General features: G+C 32.4%; 1 protein-coding gene across 2 annotated transcripts; it reads left to right on the top strand.

The window, feature by feature from the left end:
* Window positions 1–892: 892 nt before the first annotated feature.
* RpL35A (ribosomal protein L35A) lies at window positions 893–5,113 on the top strand. 2 transcript variants are annotated; one of them, XM_089647379.1, is made up of 4 exons: window positions 893–965; window positions 1,215–1,414; window positions 2,600–2,830; window positions 5,035–5,113. In XM_089647379.1, the coding sequence occupies exons 2-4, from the start codon at window positions 1,217–1,219 to the stop codon at window positions 5,056–5,058; spliced, it is 453 nt and encodes a 150-aa protein (XP_089503505.1). In that variant the 5' UTR covers window positions 893–965; window positions 1,215–1,216; the 3' UTR covers window positions 5,059–5,113. The 2 variants fall into 2 exon arrangements, with proteins under 2 accessions (XP_089503505.1, XP_089503506.1); XM_089647380.1 differs by having other exon boundaries at window positions 935–1,000.
* Window positions 5,114–16,481: the final 11,368 nt, after the last annotated feature.

The following is a 16,481-nucleotide window of genomic DNA, read 5'->3' as shown; positions in this document are numbered from 1 at the left end:
ATAATCTCAATATGAATTAATTGCAGATTTAAAATGTTTATTTTTAGCAGGTATCAGAAAAATACTAAAATGAACTGAATAAATTTCTTGATGATATTCTGATTGAGTTTGATTCTGAAGTTATAGAAATACAAATTAAGTAGGCACCTATTTCAGATCAAAAGTTGACAAATAAAGTAAATTTTAAATAAACCCAACCAATTCTTCAGAACAATTAAATAAATAATATAAGGTGTCAGGGGGTAAAGTGAATCAACTTCGGGGGTGATTCTACATGATAAATGGAAATTCCAACGTTTTTAGGTAAAAGAGTTGATTTTTTTGTATGGGAAAATAAATATTCTTCTGTGGAAAAATATTTTTGTGCAGGAAAAAAGAAATTGGAATTTCGAAAAAAGGTTTTTTTTCTTTTTTACTTCTACAATCATGTAGAATCACCTCCCGAGGTTAGCGCATTTTTCCTCCGGACACCCGGTATGATAATATTTTTTTGTTAGTAAACTAAAGTAACCCAAATAATAAAGTCATCACGCAAGTGGTGACACAAAAATTATGAGAATAAATGTGCTTTTATTAAATTTTTCAGAATTCCTCAAATCTAATTTGAATATTGTTTTTTTTGCTCCACTACTTACTTATTATGTTGGAGTATATAATTTAATTTGCATCCAGCAATATTATCATTTCTGTAGCCAGTAGATTTTTACACATATATAGTAAACATTTCAAAGCAATGTTTAATGTTAAATCATGATTATTATAATTTATTTCAAAAGTCATATTTACCTGAAAAAAGCTAAGACTAAAATATTTTTCATTCTACACTTTCAGAATACCATAGAGAAATTACATTTTCAAATATTGCGCCGCAAATAATTTATATTTAGAGCCCATAGACTAGAGCAACAAAACACACGCGACATCTGCCGGAGTTTACTTTCTTTCGCTTTTGATATCAATTTCCGGTACGTATATTCCGTCGACTGTGATATTAAAATAGGTATTTTTATGAAATAATAAGTGAAATGAGCGAAATATTTATACAGATTTGTGCATAATATTCCCGTGATGGTGCCGGATTTGTGTTTTTATTAAATTGGTTTTCCCAAACATAGGATGTTTCTCGATTACGAGACGTCAGATTCATAACCTCTAAAAGTTCCAAGTAAGTACACATGTCACTTCGTTTCTGATTGTTTTTGTGGTTCTTTCAGCAATGGCCGATGCGGCAACAAGTAAACCCAAGCCGGCGAAGGCTCCCAAAGCCGCCAAGGCCCCAGCGCCCGTGGTAGAGGCTGCCTCCAAGACAGTCAAAGTTGCCAAGAAGAGGCACGGAAGATTGTACGCCAAGGCTATCTTTACCGGATACAAGCGCGGTCTTAGGAACCAACATGAAGGCACAGCCCTTCTGAAGGTATGTTACTTCATCATCTTATCAATTACTTACCATTTTTCGATAAACAAAGTGCTGCTTGAAATGATGTTTTGACATTTGAAACCTGAAGGCAAAAATGCTCTTGTGGACAAACTTTTTACTGATCATGACAGCTTTTTACGGTATATAATCTATCTTTCCCTAAAATGTGATTTTTCAGTGTGAACAAACCGGATTAGTGATGTGATTTTTATTTTGAGGTTAATCCCATATAATTTGTGCAAATGTGGTGAACATGTACTGCAAAGTTACCGATTCGGGTTTCAAATTTTTCCCCGATATCTAAACAGAACATATTGAAAAAGTTTTTGAAACATTTCACGTATTGTAACACAACCTTTCAGCATTGAGATTCTGGGATGCCAAAATACAGAGTTTTAATTAGATTATGTTAAAATTTTACCAAAAAATTTCCAACTCGGAAATAATTTTATGGCCTCAGATAGTTTGCATGTAAATGATATAGACCGAAAATTAATTTAAGTCTTATAATGTACTTCACCTCATCAAAATATTATCAAAGCGTTGTTAATTTAATGGTGAATCCAGTAGCATAATTAAAGTATTTTATATTCTATCTGTTAATTATTATTATTCGTTAAGTAGGCAGGGTGGTAGTTGGTGGATAAAAACCTTTCTTGACATGAATCATGTTTTTATTCCTGCAAGCGCAAGGTGTTCTTGAAGAAGTGAATTGTATTTTTGAACACTGAAACATGCTTTGTAGTATATTTTTGTCAGACCCAAATGTTACCAACACATGGAAACTTATTAAATAAATAAATTTACACTACGCCCAAATGAAACATTGTATACACGCAGAACATAAAATAAACAAAACATTAATTGTTGAATGTGCATTTGTTGAGACCTGCCTTCTTCAAATCAATCTGTTGTAATATGTGTTTCATACCAATAATGCATGATTTAGGTATGTTTCTTGTGACAGTGCTCAATTGTATAAATTCAGTGAAAATACTCCATTCAATATGGAAACATTACTTGAAATGTCTTCAATCAGATCTGACAAATGTTTCGCAACTTTTATCTTCACATCTTCCACTCCCCATTATTTTCACCTCACAACAAACCCAGCACCCAGGTAAGTGCCGGTATTTAAAAAAAAGTGTTTTGATTAATCTGTGGATTTATGATGTATTCCAGATCGAAGGGTGTCGCTACAAGGACGACAGCGCCTACTATGTTGGCAAGCGCTGCGTGTATGTGTACCGCGCCAAGAAACGCACGTGTGTGCCCGGAGGGGCCAAGGGCCGCAAGACCAAGGTGCGCGCCATCTGGGGCAAGGTCACCCGCCCGCACGGAGGCTCCGGGGCCGTCCGCGCCATCTTCAAGAGGAACTTGCCTGCCAAGGCCATGGGACACAGGATCAGAATCGTAAGTACACCTGTTCTGTTCGGCGAGATGGCAAAAGTGCTATCGGTGTATTATAGTTGAACTGGTCATTTAGTCTTATCACCTAAAGGCTTTTAGTCTAGTGTTTCAAAGGGTTGGGTTTTCGCCATAGAATAAAGAAAAACCTTCCTTACTAATTTGAATGTAAACAAATGTTCCATTTAGCTCAACAACCCGATGCTATTTCACATCACAGTGCTATCCCATTTGAATTTCGTAGACAAATTTGTATTGGAAATTTAAGCCTCTATTAAACAAATGTTTGGATTATGGAGCACGCCCACAAGTCACTTCTTGTGTTGTTCTTTAGTGTATGATTCGCACCCAGGCTTTGCGGATTTAATCCTCTGTTATCTAAGTCTTCCATCATTGCACAATTAACAATTCTAGCTTTTAATGATAGTATTATGGATATTTTAATTGGGCATGTAGAGCAAATGAACGAAGATAGGAGTGTAAAGATAATATATGGTGCAAATGTGAATGGAAGTCAGGGATGCCAGAGGAAGACATGGCACGATCAAGTGAACCATATACTTTAGTCAGGTCATGTGAAGAGTCAAAATAATGGGCTTTTTTTTTTTTTTTTTTTACAATGCTTATTCCTATCCACATATTATAGAAACTATAACGGGACATACGATCATGATTTTCGTACTTACGATTTTATGTTTATGGACAGTCAGGATAAAAATGGCAACACTGAGCATAACCGTAGATCACAAGAAAACATTCGTAATTTGTCATTGCCATCAACAAATCATCAAAAATACAGTCGAAATTCACAATTCCGAACAGTAATAAACACATTTTGACCGGTCGGTGGCCGAGTTGACATCGCGTTTGGGTCCCACCCAGGCGTAGTGTGTTCAATTCCTCAGCTGGCTAAGTCCTCCATCACAACACAAGCAACATTTTCAGCTTACTGTGGTGGTAGTAGGAGATTTAATATTGTCAGGTTATTCGTAACCCGGGAATGTTTGTCTTTCTTTAAAAAAAAAAAAAAACATGTTATAGTTTTTTTATGTATGTTTTAAATATGTTTTAAATATGAAACGAAATAAACATTTCCAGCTTTGAAACAATGACAGACAACAGATTTCAAATAATGTCCACCATCTTGAATTGTACAATAATAGAAATAAAAATAGAAAACATCCTGAATCCATTTGAAAAGATGACACATGGATGTGCCAGGAGCTCTTAAACAGTGGGTTGAATTGTAGAAGAAGTTGAATATAGTTTTCCGGAATGAATGCAAATCTAAATTTGATTTTGATAAACAATACCAACACAAATAAGTTATTTGAGGAATTATCTCTGCACTGGAATTAGATATGGAGTGGAATTAAAGTAGATGTAATGTAGTTTTTCAGTAACATTGTGAATTTTATCATCCTACGTGTCAATGGTAGAAAAAGCACCTTATGCACCCAGTTTTCAAGTTATTATTATTTTTAATGATAAACTTACGTATGATAAGGTTTTTATGCAAAGCACAATGGATAACATATTCATTAGCACTTGACCGGCAATTAGAAGGCTGCGGGTTCAATTCCCGTTGGCGGTATGTATTTTTTTCCAATTTATAGTTAAAAATAATATATTATTATTTACTTTGTCTGTAATCTTCAGATTCCAATGATTGATTTTTGCGATAGTAAGCCGTGTTGTGCTTCCTTTCCCAACTTTTTACTGTCCGACATCTGTCCTGATGATGCACTACTGCAAGACTGTCGGAAACGTTGACTAAAGATATTGAAGGATCCATTAGGTGTTCGGAATATACATATCTATACATAACTGTTTTTCTCTTTATAGTTTAATCGTCTTGGAAACATCTTTTTGTTCAAGTGGACCAAAGTGAATCCCATGTGGGGAGCTTTGACATCCATTTTATTTAAAAAAAGTCATGTTTCACAGTGAAACAAATAGTGATCCAGCTAAAATTATGTACTGTGTTCGTAGTAGTTTTAAATTGTCTGAAAATATGGATACCTTTTTATCAATTAGTGCCTTTTATGAGGAATGACCTTCCTTGTCTAATAAATGATGCTTTTGACATTTGAAACCTGAATAAATAATTCTTGTGGACAAATTTTTTTACTGATCATTGCCACCAAGCAAATTGCTATTCAATTTCCTTTTGCAGCTTTACTAATCAGTTTGTGTTTCTGTCTTTCCAGATGATGTACCCATCGAGGATATAGGCGCTTGACATGTAATTAATTTTATAAGATTAAAAAATACACCAAAAAAATCTGAGCTTGTGTTTTATTCAGTTTACATATTATTATTTTCAATGGTAAATCACAATTGTTGCTTAATCCGTTCGTCGGCGGTAATTAACATACAGTTATCGTCTTAACGCTGCATCCAAGGGTGGGATTTGACCTTCTCTACAAATGTTCTCTTCCGGTCCACTTCCACACAATATATCCATCTCTTCCTTGGTCTTCCTCAGGGTGGCTTCTTTTATTAAACCTTAAAATACAGTACAAAATAAGCAGGGAATTGCCGACTGCGCCTTTTTAAATTGACATTGAAATTGTCACTCTTACGCTAAGTATTTTTAAAATTTTTTATTCTAAGTACCTTTTCCACAGGAATATGCAAGTATCCGGTACTGATGTTGTGTATTCACATTGCAAACACAGTGTACACGTCACTATTGAAATCACGAGACCTTCGTCGCTATCACCTCTTAAAACATCAGAACCAGCTTTCGTAACTTCAACTGCTTTTGTAGCATTTTGTTGTTCCCAGCACTGAACTAAAACACACGCATTATTGAAACATGTCTGACACAAGTGATGATATTACTATCATATTTATTAATTGCTCCGCCGTGTTTAAAGTCGCGGGAGACTAGCTTCACCGACGAGTTAACAAAATGCAGGCAATGGGTGCTTGTGTATGGACCTCCGAGCAGATGTATGGCGGTAGTCACCAAGCTACTTTAATCATCGAGTATCGAATACTTTCATATCCCTGTGTAGGAAGGGCCTAATTCATTCTATTGAATAATAATGGTTTATTGAAGTAGGAGTCAAAATGTTTCCAATGAATTTGAATTAATTTTCAATAATTGACAGGGCATTTTGTAAGGAGCATTATACAAGATTTAATTGATCTACAACAGGCAGTAGCGGAAGATGTAATGTGAAAGAAGACAATATACACCTCAAGGCTTTGAATCCTATGTGATTGGTACAACAGCCGTATCGTTGAGTTGTTCTGGCAGCAGACTGAAGATTGAGGAGTACAATTACTGGTACACCAGAAGAAGGTAAATTTACAGTTTATTTCTGACGCGAGACTGATGTGGTTATCAAGGATGTAGTAGGTACAGCTTAACACTTGTCTGCAGGTATCCAAAAGAGAATAAAGATTTTAATCCAATGATTTTTGTACAAGTACACAAAATCTACAATAACAGTGGGCCGCTTTAAGCATGCAACTGGTGTCGCGAGTGGGCAAGAGAAACGAGGGGTGTTCATAATCATATAGCCGTTTCATCCGTACACATATTCTTTGAATGGCTATCTCTTTCTAATGCGTTCCGTTCATTTAGGTATGAATTATGTTATTTTTAGATATTTCATCCATTCACACAAATTCGCTGTGGCTATTCTTTTCTCGTGCGTTTTCGTCATTCGATTTCAATCTAGAAATAGGAACGTGCCATATTTTTTGTTCGATTAGTATGAACATAACGCGTCTTTAATATATGTAAATCATTTCAAAAGGCAACTTAGTTCAGACCTATTTGCTAATTACTAACTTTTACTATTTCTCATCTTATTTTAAATATTGTCTCTTATCTCACGAGTACAACACATTCTCTTTTTAGTTTTATTTATTTCTAACACACATATTTATGATTGTTGTGTATTATATTAGATACCATTTATATAGGTCAACTTATACCACTAATTTTCTTCTTTTTAAATTTTTTCTCTCTTATAATATTTATAAATTATTAATTTATTTATTAATTGAAATGCCTTGAGGGGTTTTTACATGATACACATTTTACATGATTTTTTTGCATAATACAGTGACAACAGAAGGTTTTTATTTTTAAAACAACAAAATAAATAACTAAAAAAATAACATAATACAGAGTAAATATAATTTACATTATTCTATACCATACGACCAATTTTTTTCTTCTTTATTTAATACTTTTTTTCCCATTTTTTACATTTAGTGCATACAATATTATAAAAAATCAATTAGAATAATGGGATCCCACTAAGGCGCAGCCTGTGCGTGGGTAATATAGTTAAATACATTATATTATTGTACCTAGAAAGAAACAAACTGAGGGCATATAAAACAAAAACAAGATTACAATTTGTCTAAGCGGTTTGTATAAAAAGTGTTTGCAAAAGTGTATAGTGAAGTTATAAGCGTTTAGTGTAATATATGATCAGAGATGTGCTTTATTTCAAATAAATCCATTTCAAATGGAAATGCAAAATGCAAAATGGGTATTTTCCATTTTGCATTTTAAATGCTTTTCTAAAAACCATTTTGCATTTTAAATGCTTTTCTCAATGCATTTTCCATTTCAAATGCTTTTTTGCAACATTCTTCCTACTATCTCCACTCATCTTTTTTTCATAAGCCCCAAATATCAGTCGATCCTCAACCTCGCTATGAGAGATAGTTTACATTTGTCAAGTTGCTCCCTGGTAGGAGCCCTGGCAATTGAGTGATACCATTTCAAAAAATACTGATTCAAATACTGAACATGGGGCCATGACGCTGTAATATTAAATGTTAGATAGCAGTTTCTATGTTTTTACGTTGGCAAAATTAGTCCCGCGCAATTTTTTCGTGGTTTCATAATCTGTAGTCGTGGTGTTTTTGGATTTACCATCATGTAATATAAAATATTATTTTTTTGGTAAACTAATGTTTAAGACAAGATTTTTTATGCATAGCACAAAGATACATGACGCCAACGGGACTTGAACCCGTGTCCTTTCGATTTCCGGTCGACAGCTCTGACCACTGAGCTATGGCGTGTAATAAGCAGTAATTGTTGAATGAAACACTAGTATATATTGAATTATTTCGCGGATAAGAGATAAGCCGCCATAGCTCAGTGGTCAGAGCTGTCGACCGGAAATCGAAAGGACACGGGTTCAAGTCCCGTTGGCGTCATGTATCTTTTATCAGGAGATTTTTCAATGTGGATGAGTGTTTCAGGCTAATAATTATTGCTTATAAAATAATCATGTAATATGTTTGTTCTACATTGATGTCCATTATTAAATGACAAAATTGTTTAAAAATTCTATAATTATTTTAATTGTTTGACCTGAGAAACCATTTTGCATTTTCAATGCATTTTGAAAATAGGTATTTTGCATTTTGCATTTGAAATGCTTTTCTAAAAACCATTTTGCATTTTGCATTTTCAAATGGAAAAGTTTTGACCCATTTCCATTTTGCATTTCAAATGGTTTTGGGTATCCATTTTGCACATCTCTGTATATGATGAATAGCTTATGAGAAACATAAAATAATACAAATTAAATAAAAAAAAGTGTCAACTGCTGTATTGAAAAGCCATAGCCAATTTTAACTCTTTTAAATATTGAGGAAGTTTAGTTAGCACTAGAATATTTTTCGGTAAAAGATTGTCCAATGAAACTGCAGTGTGTTTTGTGTTCGTTTGGGGAGTATAAAATACAATATTATTTCTAATGTTGATCCTGTTTTCATCTATTTCGAATTTATTTTTGTTTTTAAAGACTTTAATAACATAAAAACTATAAAATTACTGTACACGTCTCTGATTAGAAGTCAGGTTGAATACAATGCAACCATTTGGTGTCCTCATTTCAACTCATTGTTTACAAATTGAAAAAATTCAAAATAAATTTTTACGTTTTATTAATTTCAAAATTGGTATTCCTATTATTGAAATCAATTATGTCAATTTACGCAGTAAACTTAACTTATCGAAATTATCTGAAAGGCGAAAAATATTTGATCTTCTTTTATTATATAAAATTGTTCATTCTAGGTTAGACTGCCCTGACACTATAAACTTGCTATCTTTACATATACCTCCAAAATATACTAGACGGAATATTTTATTCTACAACAATAACTTCGCTACGAATTCTGTGTTAGAAAGAATACATAGGTTGGGCAATGAACTAAGTGATGTCGCTGACATATTTAATTTAAACTTCAATACATTTAAAGCCAAATTAGTCCACCACTTTTTAAATGTAAATAATGTATAAGAAATCATTATATTTTATTTCGATTTTCTATTGTTTGTTTTATACTGTTGCTAAAAATGAAATTTGTAATTTTTATGTACTTAAAAGCCCAATAGGGCGTCAATAAATAAATAAATAAAAATATTTCATAGTTTGCAAAATAAATAGATTACGGAGAATAGTTTAGATTCTTCGTATAACTCATCTGTTGGAAATGTTCTTTTCCGATTATACATAACTTTGATGATATAATTTTGTTATTTGTAAAGGTTTTATATGTGCGTGAAGCGCACCGCCCCATCCTATTATTCCGTATATGAGTGAAGATTGCACCAAAGAAAAATAAATAATTTTCAGTTTTTCAACATTGAGCACTTCTTTTAGTCTGTAAAATTTGTATGTAAGATATCTTAATTTACAGACGGTGTTATTAATTTGTGATAACCAATTTAATTATGTATCAATATATATATACCCAAATATTTGATCGTTTCAATTTTTCCAAGATGAGCAAATTTCTTGATTATAGTTAGCATTAGGTATGTATTCTAATTTTAAGGTTATTGGTGGGTTTGTTTTTACTATTTTTATAAAATGTTCAACGTTTTTTTTTTACAGAAATGCAACTATTTTTATAAAAATATTTTATTTTAAAAAAGACGAACTTTCCTTCCCAAGGACTGGAGTCAACCGCGCTAACAACTGAGTCAAATCCCGAGTTGGTAGGACCAACATTTATTTCGTATATTAACTGCTTTAATGTCATCCAATTTTAGGGAAATGCGTATACGTCATCGTGTTTGCGTGACTGGCACCAAAAGTTGATTTAATGCATTTTCATCGACAACGAGTCTATGTATCGAGTTTCAGCTCGATTGGATGTCGCGAAGTGGGTTATTTTCCACTTAAAAGATTTGCATTAATTCATTTTCAAAACAAAATGCGGAGCATAAAGAAATATTTTTTTAATTGACACCATAGAACACGTTCCTTTTGAACCTTTGCCCACCTTTGAAGTGTAATTTTCTTCAAGGTGTATGAGCGTAAACAACATTAATTTCGTTTCATACCCACCCATATGAAACGGAACCCATTTAGAAATGCCAACCATAGAACGAACAAAATTTTACCAGCCCCAAGGACGACAATCAATAAATGCTGTTGATTATTATCGTTCGGAAAGTCTCATTCCAATGAAATAAATTCCATTAAACGTAGATCTCAATAAAAAGCGATGAATTATCGCGAGAAAACGCAGCATGGCATAATAACCCAAAAATAAATCATGATAATACTTTTGGCTGTGAAAAACTAAAATCCAAAATATCTACAATGTTCTATTTCAATGTTTATTCAGATCAACACGGCCAAAGTAATTTCAATTCGAAATGGTGCTCTTACACCAGGGCGATACTGAGAAATAACACAAATTAATCAAATACAATTTACTTTGAGCACGCCGGGATTTGAACCTGCGACTGCTGCGACCTCTCAATCGTGAAGGACGTCAAACTGAGGTTACATAAATAATGGTTCACGGCCCTTCTCCCTTGATTCTTCTATTGTCTATGGTTGACATTATTGTACATTGTACCCTTTTTGAGCTTCGCTAAATTTTTTAAATATTTTCACATTTACTCGATTCATACTTCTTTGGTAAAATAATTCTTTTAATTTTCACGAGAAGTAGGTAAGTACCTACCTAACTAGTTTTTGCATTGTCAATAAATGTCTACATAAGAACTTTGAGACTTCTACAAAAACTATAAGTGACCTGCGTATCTATCTAATTTTACTGCTCACGGTAAGAACATTTTTTTATAATGTTATTGTAAATTTTTCATCTGCTAATTGTATGTCTAAAGGTTAGCTATTGGGTAAACTCAAAAGAATTCATAATATGATATTTAGTAGTTTGCACCAATTTAATTGTTTTATTAAAATACAGTTTTTTACGAGTTATGATTTAAAATATTAAGGCGAATTATTTGTTGGCGTACATACGTATTATGAATATGAATAAATAGTTTTGTTCGTATAAAAACTCAATTCTTTCAAGCAAGGCATACAAACACACTATAATATTGTATTTAATCATCGATACAATATTGTATTATATGGTTTTCTTGAAAGAATTTCTAGATAGAAGAATAGAATTACTTTCCCAGGAAAACAAGGTCCAAACAAAATAATTTATTCATATTCACAATACTCGTACATACCTACGTACCGGCGCAAACAAATAATTTTGACAAAGTGTATTTTAGTAAAATAATTAAATTCAAGCCATCTATGACCGCGTAAATTATAACGTACCTTTCCTTTAAACTTGTACTGAAATTTACCAACGTCAATAAATCCATGTAAAAGTCAGTGTTTTTTTTTGATGAATTCATGAATATACAAATTTATAGTAAGTACCTCTGCAACAAATGACCATTATATTATTTCTGGATAAGGTAAGCGAGTGTGGTAATCCAAATTCTGTTTTATCACACACTTTTTTCTTCATTCACATTCATAAACATCTATTAATTCATATTCATATTGCATGTGTACGGGGCGCAAACAAATACATCGTCTTAATAAGTTAAAACATGCTTGCAAAACGTGTATTTAAGAGGAAGCTACAAGCCAAAAATGTGTATATTATTGGTATACCTTATATTGTAGGTAATAGGCATTAAAATCGCTTGACAAACGGTGTCTAGAAAAGCTCGATTTCAAGCACAAAACTGGTATTTATTTATTTTGTAAATAATTTTATAAGAAAGCAAAAAAGTTAATCAAGTGGAACTGTCACAGATAATCTTAGCTATAATACTGTATTTTTAAAATTTTGTTTCCTTTATGCGTTCATACATTTCTATTGAAAAAATGTATTTTTTTAATAGTTTACATTAAAAATTTTTATTGAGTACTAAATTTTTTTTATTTGTATTCTACTTAAGCGAAACGATAGGAAAATCTTCAATTTATCGAAAGTATATTTTTTGGTATTCATAATGTATGTACCTACACCAATTCGTTATAAAGATTGATCAAAATAGTGCTTTGGCAATAAGCTTCGCCTTAAGTGAAATAATTAAAATTAACGCCATCTATGAAAGAGTTTATTATGAATTCCTTAAAGGTTACACTTAAAAGTTCCTCAAAAGTATTGTTATTATTTAATCACGAGCCGGTTGTTTCACAATAGGTAGATATTTGGATAGTTACGAAACTTGAATAGAACTTTCACAGAACTTGAATGTTAACTTTCAAATTTGATGATTTTTTTAAATTCCATAAAACAACCCGTCTACTATTCGTATGTAAAAAAGTGACCGGAAAAAAGTGATAAAAAGGCGTGAAAAGTAATGAAACAAAAACAAGGTCAAATAGGTTACGTTTATTGGTTAGTTTTTTTTTCCACCGCTAAAATCTCTTTAAATTTTAAATATATTATTTTTCGGTAACCCTTGAAATTTATAATATACATATTATAATATTGATTCCTTAATTTACTGGTAAATTTCCGTATGGCCTGAAAGCAAAGCAAGTATGATTAGGCCTTCGTGCTGGATAAGCACCTAGGTACCTACCATTAAATTAATCATTAATCATTACCAATGGATTGTATTTACTGTGATTTACCTGTAATTTTCCAAATTATACCTTAACTACATGATTATTAAATAAATTGATATTGAGGTAACTATCTACCTATATCAACATCATTCAAATTGATAACGTATTTTCATTAATCTCTATTAAAAATATTTTTTTATTTAGGTTTATTCAAACTTAGGTGATAGTATTTATTGTGTAAACCCGTGAAAAGTGATGCATGAACCAGTATTCAAGGTTGTGGCATCCTTGAACTTTGAAAACTTCTGAAAAGTGATGCACGAACCACTATTCTCAAGGTTTTGGCATTTTTGAACTTAGAAAACCTGTGAAAAGTGAAGCGCGAACCCTTATTCTCAATGTTTTGGCATTTTAGAACTTTGATAACCAATGAAAAGTGATGCACGAACCATTACTCTCAAGGTTTTGGCATTCTTGAACTTAGAAAACCCGTGAAAATTGATGCGCGAACCATTATTCTCAAGGTTTTGGCATTCTTGAACTTAGAAAACCTGTGAAAAGTGAAGCGCGAACCCTTATTCTCAATGTTTTGGCATTTTAGAACTTTGATAACCAATGAAAAGTGATGCACGAACCATTACTCTCAAGGTTTTGGCATTCTTGAACTTAGAAAACCCGTGAAAATTGATGCGCGAACCATTATTCTCAAGGTTTTGGCATTCTTGAACTTAGAAAACCTGTGAAAAGTGAAGCGCGAACCCCTATTCTCAATGTTTTGGCATTTTAGAACTTTGATAACCAATGAAAAGTGATGCACGAACCATTACTCTCAAGGTTTTGGCATTCTTGAACTTAGAAAACCCGTGAAAATTAATGCGCGAACCATTATTCTCAAGGTTTTGGCATTCTTGAACTTAGAAAACCTGTGAAAAGTGATGCGCGAACCATTATTCTCAAGCTTTTGGCATTCTTGAACTTAGAAAACCTGTGAAAAGTGATGCGTGAACCATTATTCTCAAGGTTTTGGCATTCTTGAACTTAGAAAACCTGTGAAAAGTGATGCGCGAACCACTATCCTCAAGGTTTTGGCAAAAACGTAGGTATAGGTAGTGGGTACCTACCTATTCATGTTTATATTTTTTTATAACAGCTGATGGTGTACAATGAAAAAAATTATTCCTTTTTTTGTGTTCAAAATTTGTTTTGTTAATTCTTATTCGTAACCGACTAAATTAAATAATAAAATAGTCTAGGTGAATTATTCTTGCACTGGCTTTTCTAAGATCTACTGCAAAGTTATCTGTAACAAGAGCTGTAGGTTTTGCCCAAAAATATTCATAAACAAATTTATGCGGCTCATTCTACAATACAACACAAAAAGAACCGTATCATCATAACTCAAAATGTAATTTTTCGTTGATAATGAGATTTGTATTAAAAGGGAGCTAGATTTTTTGAAAATCGAGCTACGAAGCTAAACCACTTTTTTGGAACTGACGGCTTCAATTTAGAGCTAAATTTAGCTCTAAATGAGTTGCCAACACTGTGTGAGCAATACAGAAAGATTTTGAAGGTCTCTCTTTAGAAGCAAACATTAACTACGTAACTAGGAACTTTAAATAATGCATGTTATATAATGAGTAGGTAATGAGCGTGTACCCAGTTAGCAATCTGTAGAAATTCATGTCAGACTTTATACGCGGAAGTCAACTTACGAAAAATGCGTGAATTATGTATGAATTATTATTTTTATCGAGACGAAATAACAAGGAAGCGACTGTGAATGGAAAATAACACAATTAATACAAAACTTAATGATGTAACTTTCTTTTTGTTGATTGACGGATTTGTAATGCAACGATTACTGTGCTAAGTTAATGTGATGCTTTGTTTTCCTGTCTGTTACATTAGTACATTTAGTTAGAGGTGTGTATATAGGGCTGACACCTTTCAAAAAAAGTAGACCCGGAGATTTTAGAAATATAGTTTTTTTTATGAAAATAAAACTTTTTTAGTATGAATTATTCAATTAAGGCAAAATGTCATGGTAAATTACCATTGGTAATGTTTTTTTAAATATAAATGACCTAGCTAGTGCTAAACCGACTTGGACCAGCTTGACACTTAAAATTACATTTTCATTCTGAAGGGGTTGTTTAAGCATCTTTTCTTGCTCAGGTTTCTTCAAAAACTTCAAAAATTCTTGGCAATTCATATTGTAATTAATCTTCACAATTAACTCTACCTTCACCATGTTCACTGACAAGCAGTTTCGCTCGTCTGTCCACAAATTTCCCACTAAAGAAAAGACGCGTTCAACAAAAGCATTGCTTATAGGTATTGAAAAAAATTACAATTATTTTTGGCAGTTCGGTGAAGGTTGAGGTGACTTTGAATAACTGAACCCATCGTAATTCAACAGGCAATGTTGAATCACTAGATTGTACAAACTGAGGAAATACTTGGTTTAATTTCCGGGCCTCGTCATAAAGTTTATCTTCGTCGACATTTTTCAAATCGAGTGATTCGACAGCTTCCACAGTATCTTCGTAACTTACTGCACTTGTTAGATCGAATTTGAAAAAGATTTTGAATACAGGATCCTCAAAATCATAATATTTCTTCATGTATTCAAGAGTTTTCCTGTAAACTTCATTGGCTTCTTTTTTTAATTGATTCTGATCAGAAGGCCTCAAAAACTTTATGTTTCTCATTATTTTGGCACCGTAAAATTCATCATGCATTCACTCAGTCAGAAAGTCACACCGTGATGGTCGTATGTCGCATCGCTACCACCGCCCGGTCTGACCCGGAGATATTGATGTTAAACCCGTAGCCCGGACATGCACCATGCAAACCCGTAGACTCCGGGTCAAACCCGGAGAGGTGGCACTTCTTCTTCTGAAATCAAATATCTTGGTGTGATCATCGATGAAAATCTGAAATGGAAAAGCCATATTAGGGAGTTAGTAAAGAGAATAAGGAAATGTATATATATATTTGTTAGGTTAAGAAATATTTTAAATGTGAAAATACTAAAAAATGTATATTATGCTCTTGTCCACTCCCTGCTTATTTACGGAATCATAGGTTGGGGAGGATCTTATAAAAACAACCTAAACTCAGTAAAAGTCTCGCAAAAAATTATTATAAAAGTAATACTTAAAAAAAACTCTACTTTCCCAACAAAATTGCTTTTTAAATTGTTTCCAGTACCAAATATTGATGATATATTTAAGCAAACTTCCATTATAAAAATGTGTAAAGAAAAAAATAACACAGAATATCAAGAATTTTATAAACTCATGAGAAATGGAAATCAATTTATTACGCCAATCTTTAAAACAACTCAAATGCAAAACCATTATATTTACCAAGCCATAAAAAACTACAATAATCTCCCTTCCGAATTGCGCTGTATTACGAACCAACAAGAACAAATAAATAAAATCAAACTTTTTTTCCAAAAAAACTTATATTAAACAAAAATAAAAATATATATATATTATTATTATAATATATATTATTATATTTTTATTATTATATCTCATTATGAATTATGAATCTAAGTAAGAATCGTGGCTCCCTTATCAGGCACAAGAGCTCCTCTTTTCTGATAAGGTATACATGACCATATATGAACCTTAATATTATATTTTGCAAAATATGTATGTATTAATGTAACCCATATGATGTATATTAAAATAATAAAAAAAAAATAAAAAAAAAAATGACTTCGCTACGAATTCTGTGTTAGAAAGAATACATAGGTTGGGCAATGAACTAAGTTATGTTGCTGACATATTTAATTTAAA

The sequence above is a fragment of the Hesperophylax consimilis genome, chromosome 26 (genome assembly GCF_061612785.1).
Source record: "Hesperophylax consimilis isolate HC1 chromosome 26, BYU_Hcon_1.0, whole genome shotgun sequence".
Classification (NCBI taxonomy): Eukaryota; Metazoa; Arthropoda; class Insecta; order Trichoptera; family Limnephilidae; genus Hesperophylax; species Hesperophylax consimilis.
Note: the sequence above shows the minus strand (reverse complement) of the source record. Positions and strands in the feature narration are given on the sequence as shown.